Genomic DNA, 14881 nt, shown 5'->3' on the forward strand with positions numbered 1-14881 from the left:
CAGGAGAACATTAGATGGGCTTTCCGGTAGCGGTGCCGAACAGTCAATCCGCTCCGCCACCTCCACATAATCCTGAAACAAATACACACAATTACTTGAGGTTACCCCATAATTATATTGGGAAGGACTGAATTCGGTGATAGTCTTAGAACTCACCTGAGTAGGTTGCCGTGCGACATGGAGCCCACGGTCCTCAGATATGGGAGGAGGTACTTCGGAATCCTTGAATAACACCTTCCACGCATTCTTGTGCTTCATGCCATAGAGCCTTTGAAGCGTCTGGTGTTCGGCTGGAACGAACTCCCAGATTGAATGCCCGCCTTTGGCATGGCAGAATCAGGCGAATGAGCATGACCTGGATCATGTTGACAAGCTTGATTTTCTTGTCCTTCATGCCCTGGATGCAGGTTTTGAGTCCGGTCAGCTCTGTAGATTCGCCCCAGGACAGGCCCTTCCGTTCCCAGGAAGTGAGCCGCATAGGGGTTCCGGATCGGAACTCGAGGGCCGCCGCCCAGTTGGCGCCGCGCGGCTCGGTGATGTAGAACCACCCCGACTGCCACACCTTCACGGTTTCCGCAAAGGAGCCGTCAAGCCAGGTGACCTTAGGCATCTTGCCCACCATGGCTCCTCCGCACTCCGCTTCCTGGCCACTCACGATCTTCGGCTTCACGCAGAAGATTTGCAGCCACAAGTCGAAATGAGGCTTGATGCGGAGGAAAGCCTCGCATACGACGATGAACGCCGAGATGTTTAGGACGAAGTTTGGAGCTAGATCATGGAAGTCTAGCCCGTAGTAGAACATAAGCCTGCGGACGAAGGGGTGGAGTGGAAACCCCAGTCCACAAACAAAGTGGGCGAGGAACACGGCCCTCTCATGGGGTCCTGGAGTTGGAATGACCTGCCCCTTGTCTGGTAGCCGGTGTGCTATGTCTGCGGCCAAGTATCCAGCCGCCCGAAGATTCGCAATCTTCTTCTCCGTCACGGTGGAAGCCACCCACTTGCCTCCTGCTCTGGACATGACTAATTGTGCGGAGAAGACCTGGACTAGGGCGCTGGAGCTCGAGGGGGCAAGAGTATGCGAGGGAGGAAGAAGGCGTGGGTAAAAATGAGGAACTCTTATCCCTTTATAGAGGCGACGAAAGCGGTGCGCCTCCCCACTAGCCTGTTGAGAATCGCTTATTTCCCAAGCGCCACGATTGATGGCACGGGGGGATTACCCATACCCTATTGATGAGAATCCTGCGATAAGGGGACATGATCTCTGCTTTGACAAGACGTGTCAAGGAAACCGCCTCGCAATGCGTGCTGTGTCTGGTTGTGAAAAAACGGTTCGAATAATGACCTGGCTCTAATGGCATGTCACGTCGTCTAAAAGTTTTCAGCTGGAGTATCATTCTCTCTATAGTGGAATGTGAAGATCATTTTGCAGATCCGGACACAACCTACATGTTCGATAATCACCTTGGAGTATTCAGAGAAGGAACCCGCATTGCAATGCCGAAGACAAGACTGCGCGCCGGACTCATCGTCATTGAAGCCTGGTTCAGGGGCTACTGAGGGAGTCCTGGATAAGGGGGTATCCGGACAGCAGGACTATATTCATCGTCCGGACTATAGAAGCGTCAAGATACAAGACTCAAGACTTCGGCTGGTGTCCGGATGGGACTCTCCTTTGCGTGGAAGACAAGCTTGGCGATCCGGATATTATGTTTCCTTCCTTATAACCGACTCCATGTAAACCCTAGCTCTCCGATGTCTATATAAACCGAAGAGCATGGTCCTTAGAAGGCCGATCACAATTACAATCATACCATCATAGGCTAGCTCTTAGGGTTTAGCCTCTACGATCTTGTGGTAGATCTACTCTTGTATTCCACATATCTTCAATATTAATCAAGCAGGAAGTAGGGTTTTACCTCCATCAAGAGGGCCCGAACCTGGGTAAACATTGTGTCCCTTGCTTCCTGTTACCATCAGCCTAAGACGCACAGATCGGGACACCCTACCCGAGATCCGCCGGTTTTGACACCGACAGCGGTGGAGGCCTGCTTTATCAGAGGGGCCATGTCCGGGACTGGGCTCCGCCGAGCTGGTATTGGGAGGTGCTACCTTTCGGGGGGCGTAGGTTGGTGAGGAGCCAGCCCATTGTTGACCCGATCCTTGTTTGGTGGCGGTCGCGTGGGCCAGTGATGGTGCCGAGGCTTCCGGACACCGCGGAGGTGGTACGTCACCATGTCAGCGAGGAGGACGAGCACGTCCGGCGCTACATGGTTGCGTTGGAGGGCAGGTTCGACAATACCTGGCAGGTTCTTCAGGGATCTCACTGGAGCTATGATCCTGTGATGGTTCCTTATCTTTGGGTGTCCACCACCCGCAACGATACCCGTCGGGCGCTATGGTTCTAGCTTTATTAGCGATGCTATATGTATGATAGTATTCGAGGAGTATTAGTGATAATATTCGACGATGTACGGACACAAGAGATGATGTACTTTTTCTTATAATTGAATGCATGCTAATTTGAATACTACTTTATTTTACGTGCTTATTGAATGCTCATATTGGAAAAGTACTCCTACTTTGAATGCTAAAATTGGAGAGCACTTGCAGAAATCTAGGAGCCCCCTCCATCATCCACGCCGTCGTGGGGGTAGCTTCTCCTTAATTCCCGTGTGCTAGATAATTTAGTGTGATAATGCACTCGGGAATGAAAGGAGGAGCTACCATCACCGATAGTCAACCCGTGATTAATAATAATGATCTAATTTAGGTTTTTTAGTACATATATTTAATTGTACAAGTTTAATATTTGAATTATAAACATAGGCCGAAAATGTCGTACTCGGACGACGAAAACCGCCCGGGGGAGTGCGAATGGTGCCACGACGACCGAGGTATGTGCGACAGGTTCCTTGAACTGGATGAAGATCGGCGCTTCAGCATTAATCTCGAGGAGACCTTCGACGTTGAAACGTACGCAATGATGACAATAGTTTTTTTTCGTAATTAAGCACGACTTCAACTATTTTAATGTGTATTTTTCATCTTTTCCAATTCGACTAGCTTATCCCATGCTATGCAAGACACTATGTCTTGGAGAAGATGGGTTTTGAAGACCATGAAAGTATGGAAACCAAAAAAATTCACCTAAGGACCCATCATGGTGTGGATTTTGAAGTAAAGCTGTACAATTCTGAGAGTGTAACCCATTTTGGTTGCAAAAATTGGGAAGCACTTTGCAAGATGTATGGTTTTGATGAGGGTATGCTTGTCACCATGGATCTTGGTGATCCTAAAATCGAGCAAGACAATATGGACATTTGGGTCCTTGTTGATAAACTTCCAATTCTTCCCCCATGTGAGCTTCTCAAACATAGTTATTAAGTAATTTATATTGTTTATTTCAAAATAGTTGACAACTTATTTCCATTGACAGCTTATTTTCATTCTTCAAAGAATGTGCGGAAGATGGTAGACAAAACCCACTACACCGATGGCTCCGAATTAACTTATAAGGAGAAAAATCATCTGATCGCATTTTGTACTGATCTTGAGAATTACAATATCTACAATCGAACTCCTAAACATTATGGTCAATACGTGCCACTAGTGCACGTGTTGAACTACGGTAACTACCATGAAGATACCCTGGTAAGATATTTTACTATTACGACATCCGTGCATCTTTTGCATACTTCTAAAACTAGTACATCATTGCTAACTACGAAGTTATTGCTATGTTTTTCAACAGATAATCCCAAATGATTGTGTGCCTCATCTGATGTATACGCATGGTCGCCTTGATGTTTTGAACATACAACCAGGTCATCCTACGAATCTCAACTGTCCATACCAAATTTCTAAAAGAAGTGGAGACATGACAATCAAAGAATGAAAAAAATGTATGGACAGTCGTAAGGAGGTTCTTGGAAGCAAAAGGAAGCAAAGCGCAAGAATTGGAGATATGATGATCTCCATTCTTCATAATGGAGAGTCAGGGTCTATATTGTTTTATGCTATTTTACCTTAAGGGTGTTTAGGTCCTACCTGATACTGATGATCATGTGCTAAGAACAATTAAGTAGGGTTGGGTTCGATGACTATGAGAGGACGATGATCGTATGACTTGTTATTAATAACGAGTAGAAGTTGTATGATGATGCATGATTAGTAGGACTTGTTATTATATATGATGATGTATGATGCGAGCATGAAGAGTTATTATATATCAGCGGGTGAAATGAACATAGCAGTAGCGTTGGTAAACCAAGCACGAAGATATAAGAGAGGACACTTCTCTCTATTAGCTAGCTAATAACAACCTAAATTAACTCCCAAAACCCCTAAATCAGCCCCTTTCAAAAAAAAAACCTCAGCTCCAGCCAGCTGCTGACGCGTGGATACCTTTTGGTCCCGGTTTATGTCACCAACCGGGACCAAAGGCCCCCATGCCTGGGATGACCACAGTGGCCACGTGGAGGCCCATCTGTCCCGGTTCGTGTAAGAACCGGGACTAAAGGCCAAGCGCATTAGTACCGACCTTTTAGTCCTGGTTCTTAAACCGGGACAAAAGGCCCTTACAAACCGGGACAAATGGTCCTTTTTCTACTAGTGTGATCCCCATCCATTATCCCTTAGTTCTTGCAGCTCATTCATTCCTTGTTGACTTCACACATGAGATGGCATTCAGGATGTCTTGATCCTTCCTTTGTTGATTGCGACAAAGTATTTGCATTTCCCAATATATGCCACATCATGTGCAAATAAAAAACAAAATCAATGGTCTCAAAATATGCTACAAGACCACGTGTCTGACATTTCATATCACTTTAGCCTTCTTTCCCAACATATTTCAGAACAGACATAACTGATGGGAACAATTTCACTAGACTTGAAAGAGTCCTGTAGTGTGAGCCCCAACGTGTGTCCCTGGCTCTTCGAAGAGTTTGTTCTTGATGGTGGCCTGTATGGTCCCCTCGTTAAATATCTGCGCCTAATCTCATCTTGCTTTTTTGGATTTCTTGTGTACTCTGAAGTTCTCTTCCAATCAGCCCGATAATAAGGCAACTCATCTAAATTAATTTCTTCCCCCGCCCGTTCTATCTAGACTGGTGGCTATACCATATTTCGTATATGATCGAACTTGAAACTAGCCCATTGAGCTTCTTGGATTAAAACTAGAAAGAAGGATCGCACACAAGAAAGTAAAGTTGGAATGAAAGATGCGGTAAAGATGAACTTTATTCTCCTAGCCGCACTTCATCTAGCAAGTTACTCTCTTTGAAAAGATGACAATATGAATAGTAGGCTTCGGGAGACTAGCTGCACTGGCATTTGATGCACTTAGCCTACGTCCAGTGGGTGACCTTGATGTGCTTGTGTCATTATCTCGATCTGGTGACCGAGTTTTCTTTGAAAAATACCGCTACATAGCCTAGATCAATCAAAGTTCATGGAGAAAAATGAATTAAAAAGCTAGGGCAAAACAGTCATCGTCGTACTTGTGGGCTTTTATCTTTTGGGCCCTTTCTTCCACGTACGTGATGTGTGTTGGGGTATGTCGAAATATTTTATTGTGTTCACATCAGTCAAACACGTACGCGCGCGCGCGTGTGTGTACCGCCCGTGCTTCCTTTCTTCCTCCCTCCATCACCCACTTGACACTTTTTGGTACCGGCAGAGAGATGGAGAAACGAGTGATTTTGGAAGATGATACTGATATAAAAACTACTCATCGATACTGCTGCTTGCTTGCAAAACCATCTGAGTGTAATGTTGACAATCTCATAAAAAGCATTCACCTCATCATTACATTCTTCTATAACCATATTATCATCATCATCATCATCATCTCAGGTTGGATGATTCTTTTTTATTGATTCTATTCTACGGGCGTAGTTCCTACTGTGTGACTGTAATAACACCCTGGTAAATAGTCTCTTTTTTTTGCGGGGAAATAATCTGACATATAGATTTGCTCAAAGACATATCTCTCTCTTGTTAACCCAACTTGTTATCTGGCTCATGTGGAGTACATGTAAAGGAATTCTATCCATCTAATTAATTCGGCGTACATTAACTCACTGTATATATGCATTAATTCTTCTTCTACTACTACTACTACTACTCCTCGATCAGTCGGTCAGTTACAAACATACACATACATACATACATACATACATACATACATGGGATACATATGATGATGAAGAAAAAACGAAAGAAATCATCAGTGCTTTTGGAAGATGACCATGCAGAAGAAGGCTATACACCGGAACACTATCCCGTTCGCAGCGAGGACAAGTATACACGTGATCTTGTGGTCGATGTCGTACCCCGTCTTCATCAGCGAACCGCACCGCGTGATGAGCCAAACGCCAGAGTACCTGCATTGAATTGCATTCCGTCGCATCCTAAGTTTTTAATCGAAATATTTATGTAGCATATGTAATAATGTTCTAGCTAGCCATCTCTCCTGCAACTCAAAATATTTCATATTTACGATCGACCGAGTGTTGATCAAGTTGCAACAGATAGCCACAGCAGCAGCATCGGGCTAAAGAAATGAAGAGATGATAAGTTACCTCTGCGCATTCGCAATCACGAACGCTTCGAGCGCCCACTTTGTGTAGCATAGATTAGCAAAGACACTGTCCTTCTGCTCATTCGAGAACAGGGTCAGGACAACCGGGAGCAATGCTGACCACTGCATAATCATCAAAACCGCACAAGCCTTCAGTTTATTCTCCTTGCTTTTTTGATTAAATAAACCTATGAATGGAGCTAGCTACTAGCACTAGTTAGTACGGAAACCATATATACCAGCTGCGCTGAACCGGGCTGGAAGAAGATGGCGAAGGTGTAGCCGATCCCTGTGACGCAGTAGACGACCGCGACGAGAACGACGTAGTTCTCCCAGATGGACGACCTTGGATTGTTGAAGAAGTAGAACATGGAGAGGTAGACGATCGGCTTCACGATCGTGTTGAAGTGATCGATCGTGTCCTTGGACATGAAGTATGCGAGAGAGCTCATGCCCGCCGCTCTCTCTCGCCAGTAGTGTATCTTCTCCAAGGAGAAGGACCGGAGGGCTCCAATCATGCACAGCAGAGCTGCAGCCAACATTAATTAGGTTCATTTTGCTTGCTTCAGTTGAGAGAAAGAACTCTAGTACGTATTTCAATTTTCAAATTCAGAAACATGTTTATGTAAGCTCCAGTCTGAATTCAATGTTGTATTCTAGTTGCAGCAAGAATTGAGTCCACACATATAGAGGGCATGCATCATGTCGTCGAGAAGAATGAATGGTAAAAAAGAACTTACAGACAGCGATGACGGTGTATGTGTAGCCAAGTGCTCCGAAAGACTCGTCGCTCACTTTAGCTAGTGTCCCAAGACAGATACCAGCAAGACCCAGAATCAGAAAGTCGACTCCTTGTATGCTAGATTCACGAAGCCTTTGCTTGCCACATCTGAAGAAGAAGAAGAAGAAGAAGAAGAAGAAATCTTTACATACAGAAAGGGATGCATGAAGCTAGCGAGCTCATAAGAATGGAATACAACAACAACAACAACAACAACAACAACAGCAGCAGCAGCAACAACAACAACAACAACAACAAAAGAGTATTTTGAAGGAAGGAAGGAAGGAAGGAAGGAAGGAAGCAAGGAAGGAAACAAAATTCAGTAATTTACGTACCTTCCCAGGTAGTATTTGTACTGCCTAAGTTTGCCAGGTGTGCGGCGGTTAGACAAATCTTCAGAAGATTTGTTGTAATCGTACTCATCCTTTTTCTGGCCAAGTATGTCCCTGAGATTGCCCCACAATTCACCAAGAAGGGATTTCTTGGCCTCAGCTTGGGGGGCGTGACCACCTGCTTCCCCACTCAAGGATGATTCCGAGCCGGAAGAACTCTGCAGCATATCTCGTGGAACCTCGTATCCGTTGTGCAGCATCCACCGCAGAGGGAGATCTTTGACGTTGACCGCATTCATGTCTAGCTTCACAATCCCCTCCAAGATGTCTATGTAGTAGTCGGGCGGATTCACGCGATCTGGCACGACAATCCCCAACCCTTTAAAGTATTCCTCCACTTTCTTCACAGGCCCGTGGTAAACAGGCATACCACCTTTGGCGAGAAGTATCAAGTCATCAAACATATTGTACAGTGTGTAGCTGCATGTAAGTAATTGACATGAGGAGGAAGTCGATCTATTAATTAATATAAGTAGTCCTAATTAATGAATGAATGTGATTATGGATTAAGGTCGTAACCTGGGTTGATGAACCACCATGGAGATGTTGACCCCTTCCATAGCTTCCCGCCGTAGAGCGCGAAGTAGAAGCAGAGACGAAGCACTGTCCAAACCAGATGTTGGCTCATCTAAGATGAGCACAGAGGGTTCCATAACCATCTCTAGACCGACATTTACCCGCTTACGCTGGCCACCAGAGATGCCACGCTTTTCAACAGTTCCAACCAAGGAATCGCGAACTGGTTGCAGTCCCAAGGACTCGATGACTCTTTCCACCACAAGAACTTTTTCAGCCTGTGACATCTCAACAGGGAGCCTGATCGAGGAGACATAAATATTAATGAAAGAAAAGAATCGTGAAAATAAAATGCAATAAAAAAGAATACCTGCATCTCGCATTAAACCATAGGTTCTCTTGAACAGTCAAGTTTCCATGGACAATATCGTCTTGCGGGACAAAGCCGATGATCTTCTTGTATGCACGGATAGGCTCTTGCTTTCCGTTTATGAGTATCGTACCGGTTGTCGCGCATCCAGTCGCCTTGCCGGCAATAGCACTCAAGAGGGTGGTTTTCCCCGCGCCTGATGGGCCCATCACGGCAGCTACCCGACCAGGCATAAGCTTCCCACTCACAGACCTTAATAGTTTTTTCTTACTCCCCTTCAAGATGAGAGTAATGTCTTTGAAAGCAATCTCAATTCTAGGTCTTTGCCTTAAATCTTCATCAGTTGCCATGGCTACCACTCCTGACAAGGAAAAGTTATTACTGTTTTGTTCCATTTCTTGTTCCAGTGCCTTCTCCTTTTCGATTTGACCATACGCATACTGGAAGATTTGGCTCTGAGTGTGCGCATGTTTGCCCCCCTTCTTCTTTTTATCTCCTCCTACTTCCGCAGCCGCAGTGGGGCTTCCGCCGGTGTTCTTCCCTCCGGATTCTTCCGCACCATGCTCTTCAGGTGGATGCCCTTTAGATGATTCATGTGTGCCGAGGCTCTTCTTGCGCGAGAATGTGCGGGTGAGAGATGTTTGCAGGCCAGCGGCATGCTTCTTTGCGACATCTTTAGCTGATCTCCACCTTTCACGGGCCTGTACAGTCTCTTTCGCGAGTCTTACAGCAGCCTCCCTAGATTTCGCTTGCTTCTTCTCTCGGTTGGTCAGAAGTTGGTCAGAGAAGTTGTAAATGATCAACAGCACTAAACTCAGGGCAACCTATAATTTGGTCATGCAAATTAATTAAGCTCAACTCAACCTTTAAAGATTTGATGATATCAACCTCTGTCAGGTCGTTAAAGATTTGATGATATCAACTCAGCATGTAAATTAAATGTTAATTACCACTAGCATGGCACCAAATATTGTGATGTCTTGGGTTGTAGAGTTTGGTTTACAACTGCCCTTGGATAAGCATTCTGCATGCATGCAGTTAAAAGCAAATTAATACTGAAAATTACTGTCAAATGTTAATTACTGAAGAAAACTGTGTACTAAAAGCAGAAAAAGGAAAGCATCCTATTATCATATATTCATATGAACACGACAACACAACTTACTGGTCTGGGTAGTTGATCCTTTCCTGCAATAGAACCTGCACAGATCCAGAAACTTGCATTTTTCAGTTTTCTTTTGGGAAGGCAATGGCATGGGAATTAATCATTATTGTAAGGTTCAATCCTAGCTAGGAGATTGCCCGAATGAGAAACGAAGCAATTGATAGATAGATAGATAGATAGAATTACCCACTACTGCAATCGATCTTGAGGATAGGGCTTGGACAGTAGTAACCAGCTGGACAGAAAACATCGTCGGTACTCATGACATCCGACCATCTGTCAGCACCGCCGCACGTATGGTTGGGCTGCCCGGGAGGCGGTTGGTAGTTGTATCTGCAGCAAGCGATAATTCATTCACCCTTCCATTAATTTCCATATATAATTTTCCATAGATAGATAGATAGATAGATACAACTTACGGATCGCAGACTCCGGTGGTTTTGTTGAGGGTGGACTGTGGACAGTATGCTCCCAAAGGGCAGGCTGCATCAGCAATTAATTAATGTATGTAAGCTTATACTATATATTAGTGCATTTATATATTATGTCTAATTGGTTTTTTTTTACATCACAAGAGAGAGCCAAGCAAATATTATGCAGATCTCAAGTGTGTGAGGGCTTACGTACGTATCATGCAAGTGAGGCCGCGGGGGCACAAGAAGCCGGGGCAGCAGCCCTGGCAGTCGACGGTCCTGGACGGGAAGTTTTCGGCGTCCCGCAGGTCCACCTCCTTGCCGGCATCGGCGGTGCAGCCCCAGCCGGGCTCGCAGCCGTCGATCCAGGACGTTAGGTTGCAGTTCTTGTTTGGCCTCACGTAGTTCTTCTTGCCTCTTCTGATGATGCTCTCGAAGTAGAACTTGAGCTCGGCGGCGGTGCACACGCGCTGCGGCAGGTCCCCTGCGTCGGATCGGATGGGTTATAATATAAACATATATAGATAATAAGTAAATGAGGTATTTGGGGTCGGATGGATTTCCCTTATGGAAGGAAGCATTTCAATTCATCATTCCCTTCCACCATGGATGAGGCTTACCTTTCTTCATACAGTCGACGAGGAATTTGGGGTCGCCGGAGAAGTTGAAGGTGGCGTCCCACTCCGCGTCCCTGCACCCAGCAATTCGATTCAATACAACAAGTTAAAGGGCAAGATTTGATTTGATTTGATTGTTATTGAAATTGAAATTCAATCGATGATTGTTATTGAAGATGTTGGGGAGGGGGGAATCGAATCGAATCGAATCGTAAGCAATGCACGTACGTGTCCTGGATGCAGTAGCCGAGCTCCCTTTTGACCTGCGGGGCGAAGACGCGGGTCATCTCCTTCATCTTGCCGTTGAGCCCCAACAAGATCGCGTCCTTGGTCGTAATGTCCTGCCACGCCTCCGCCACCGACACGCCGTAGAGGAGGAGGAGGAGGAGGAGGAGGAGGGTGGTGGGCAGAAGCGCTGGCGCTCCCGCCGCCGCCATGGCGACCGGCCGGCCGGGGACGGAGACCACCGGAGAAGAGTGCCTGGGGCTGGGGTTCGAGGAGGCGGAAGGGGAGGCGGGAGGCGGGAAGAGGAGGAGGAGGAGGAAGCGGAGGAGACTCTCCGTCGCGTCTCCGTCTCCGTCTCCCTCCCCCATCACCATCACCATCCCCATCCCCACCATGCATCCCCACGTCGTCGGAGCGGCAGACGCGGGCGGCGAAGGATGCGGCCAAGACACACAAGCTCGGCGTCTTTAATTTCTCCCAAAACTTGTGTCTTTTTTACATTTTCCTCGTCCACAGCAAAATGAAAAGAAAAAAGGTACCACGTCTGTCTGTTCGAGTAAGGAGGGCGTGACCGCCGACGGCAGGATCCTCGTAATGGATTTGTGTCCTTCCTTGGGCTTCTCCGTTGCGACGGCGTTTGCTCCACTACCTGCGCGGAGCTTGGGAGGTAGTCCAAAAACGGATGTAAAGTGTTGACTGCATCGACGACGTCCATTCGGAAGACAGTGGATCATGTGCTGGCTTTGTGGTCTCTGGCACGCACATGTGGTTTTCTTTTCCCATGTCTTTCTTAATCATGTGGGGGTGTCAGATCTGGAGTTTGATGGTGTGTCCAGAGTGTTGCAGGGTCTGATTCATTTAACGGCAACGGCTCATCTTTGATGAGCCATTTTGAAAGTCCGCAAAGTTACATATTAGCAATGGAGTCACGTCAAAGCTCGGGTGAGGAGGTGATCCATCTCTTTTTTCCTCTTTGGTGGCTTTTATGGTGGTGCCGGAGGCAGATGATCAGTGGCGGAGCGTTATGGAGACAATTCTAGGCCTTGGCCCCCATTAAAGAGGAAAATTTGCTAAATACACGTATGTATGCTAATTGCTCTACTAATCCTCCAACTTCTCTGATCACCCTAGCATTTTTCTATGTCATATATAATACCTAAATAGTTCATCCCCTCTCTCTTTCTATCTTCGGATGCCTCGCTGTGCAGTTGTAAAACCTTCTCTCTATGTTTGGTTTGATGTGAAGTTAATGGAAAATTCAGGTGGGCAGTTTTTCTACTGCCTCCCGGTGACGTTTCAAAAAGAAAACATGCAGCCTATCCACATCAACAATATTGCCACATCAGCGTTTAGTTAGTGACTCACATGCGGACCCACCACAGTAGAAAACAGCCACGTTAGGTTTCGGTTACTGCTGGTTGGACAGGCTGTCCATCGATCTTTCTTCCCGTAGATACCGTTTCGGTTTCCTGCGGTAGACCGATGGACACCCTCTCCCTCTCCCTCTCCCTCTTGAATGAAAAAGAGAGAAACCGATCGAGTCCTGCCGTATCGCATTGGCATCACGCCCTCTATAAATCTTAATTATCCATGTGTTGCGCAGCTGCTGGGAAGTGGGAACCCATATACTATGAGGGTGTTTGGATCCAAGGGACTTATTTTAGTCTGACTAAAAATAGTCTCTTTAAGAGGCTAAAGTTTCAAGCACCCCTGACTAAAGAGGGGCTAAAACTAGTCTTGAGACTAAAATTTTTTAGTCAGGGGTACCCCTACTAAAATGTGGATTGGTCCTCTCCCTCATTTAAATCCTCTCCTTTAACCCAGGCGAGTTCTGGATTGGAGGCTTTGGAGGATAATAAATGCCCATTAACTTGATTTTAGTCTCTTTAGTATTTGGATCCAAGCATGGGTGAGGCTAGCAAGTTTTAGTCCCACTACTTTTAGTCATGAGACTAAAACGTATCCAAGCACCCTCTATGCATCAGGCGCTCCTCCCGTCCTCCGCAACAAATCATCTTTTAATGCTTCCTGCCTCGATGGCATCTGCACCGCTTCTTCTTCCTCCTCCTTAGGCTCCCCGCCGATGACCACCGCCGGCGCGATAGCCGTCTCCCAGTACACTGCGGCACTGCGGTCATTAGGAGCCCAGTAGGTCTTGTACTTGCACGAATTCTTCCTCTGTTTAGCGTCGTCGGAGATGGCCTGATTCATGGCCCAGCGAATGATGTCAACTGCCATCGCGCCCTTCGCTAGGTCAGAAATCAGCGTCTTCAGCTCTTCTTTAGTGGCCTTCATGAGCACTGCATTAGATTCCTTCTGCATGTCCGGCATGGAGCCGAAGTTCGAGCACACCTCCATGGTGTTCTCGAACTTGGTCCGATCACCAGCCGTCCACCCAAGGAAGAAGGCCCTCCAGCCAATACCCCAAGGGAAGGGGTTGGCATTGGAGCTGGAGCTAGAGCTCATGGCGATGGGGAGGAGGAAGGTTGACAGTGAGAGAGGGGGGTGGGTAAGTAGTGGTGGGCAGGGTGAGTAAATATAGGGGGATGGTGAGGAGGAGAAGAGTGGCAGTATGTTGTTTTAACTACAAGCTCTTCAATTAGCCATGAACTCTGTGCTGTGCGTGACTTCATGAATTGTGTGCAGATCGAGGAGAGCAATGAGATGGGCACGGAGGTGCTCCCGACCGTTGACAACAAGGGCAAGCAGCCCCTTTACCCAATGCCCGACGAGGTTGTGCTGCCGCCCACCGCCGAGGAAGACCCAAAGACGCCTGAGGGTGGCGACGATGAAGGCATGGAGGAGCCCCCCAGCAACAAGCGCCGCAACTATGGCCACTACCATCAGGAGGATGGCCCAACTCACTTCTGCAAGGTCATCCCCATGCCCCTGGACCTCTCCAAGCACTTCGCCGTGATGCCGACGGAGTTCAAGCTCAGGAACAACACCGGCTGCTCCTGGAAGGTGACGGTCAAGCTGATGAACGGCAGGGTGACCCTGGATCAGGGTTGGGCCACTTATGCAGCCGTTCACCAGATCAAGATCGGCTACATGGTGACGTTCAAGCTCCTCACTCCCGACACCCTCAAGGTCATCATTTTCGACGACGATGGCATTGAGGTCGTCAACAAGTGCGGGAAGCACGACGAAGCCTTCGCCGCCAAGGAGTAGGGCCGGGGCCACCTCTTTCCAGCATACTATCGAGTCTGCTTTGAACATGTTTATGATTTATGCGTTGAACTGTTATGAAGTGTGGTACTGCTTATATCTGAATTATGCTAGTTGATGCTCTGTCTATACTCTGTGTGTGCTTATGATGTGTGCTGCCGAAGTGTGGTGTTAACCTCACCAACTAGCCAAAAGAGGTTACCACACACCAGGCGTTGCATACAACCAAACACCATGCCTTGGGTTTGTCCACTAACATGCAGGCAACCAAACACCAGGCAGTGTAGTTCTGTCCATGCAGGCAAGAGGGCATGCAGACAAGCAAACAACATGCAAATGGTGCATTTGAGGCTGCATTGCATAGCCAGGTTGGGTGGAAAAGTTTATGCAATGCGGGTACTATAGCGCACGGCAACCAAACACGCCCTTTATCCAAACAACCCCGAATCCCCCAAACCAAACCAAACCCATATATCCATTCTATTCTATTCCTAAAATAAAAAAAAAACATATATGTTCCCGGCCGAGTCAGCCACTCTCTCTCCCCACTCCCGTCCCGTCGCTCCCTCCCTCGACCGTCCCGTCGCTCCCTCCCTCGACCGTCCCGTCGCTCCCGCTCCCACTCCCACCCCCAACCCCACGAACCCCACT

General features: G+C 47.1%; 1 protein-coding gene across 1 annotated transcript; it reads right to left on the reverse strand.

Moving 5' to 3' along the window:
- Positions 1-6010: 6010 nt before the first annotated feature.
- Positions 6011-11229, reverse strand: LOC119338572 (ABC transporter G family member 28-like). Its single transcript, XM_037610883.1, has 14 exons — positions 11066-11229; positions 10841-10911; positions 10435-10704; positions 10227-10290; positions 9994-10140; positions 9808-9842; positions 9593-9666; positions 8643-9466; positions 8276-8572; positions 7700-8176; positions 7324-7472; positions 6823-7112; positions 6585-6706; positions 6011-6386 (listed from the first exon to the last, which is right to left on the reverse strand). The coding sequence occupies exons 1-14, from the start codon at positions 11131-11133 to the stop codon at positions 6230-6232; spliced, it is 3045 nt and encodes a 1014-aa protein (XP_037466780.1). The 5' UTR covers positions 11134-11229; the 3' UTR covers positions 6011-6229.
- Between the last annotated feature and the right edge of the window lie 3652 nt (positions 11230-14881).

Source organism: Triticum dicoccoides, chromosome 7B, assembly GCF_002162155.2.
Source record: "Triticum dicoccoides isolate Atlit2015 ecotype Zavitan chromosome 7B, WEW_v2.0, whole genome shotgun sequence".
Classification (NCBI taxonomy): domain Eukaryota; kingdom Viridiplantae; phylum Streptophyta; class Magnoliopsida; order Poales; family Poaceae; genus Triticum; species Triticum dicoccoides.

Excerpts from the sequence above, each read along its gene's own strand:
- LOC119338572 (XM_037610883.1), bottom strand. The coding sequence starts at position 11,133 with ATGAAGGAGATGACCCGCGTCTTCGCCCCGCAGGTCAAAAGGGAGCTC. Across the intron at positions 8,573-8,642 it reads TGGTTTAATGCGAGATGCAG|GCTCCCTGTTGAGATGTCAC; the intron begins GTATTCTTTTTT and ends CTCCTCGATCAG. Across the intron at positions 8,177-8,275 it reads ATGGTGGTTCATCAACCCAG|CTACACACTGTACAATATGT; the intron begins GTTACGACCTTA and ends ACTTACATGCAG.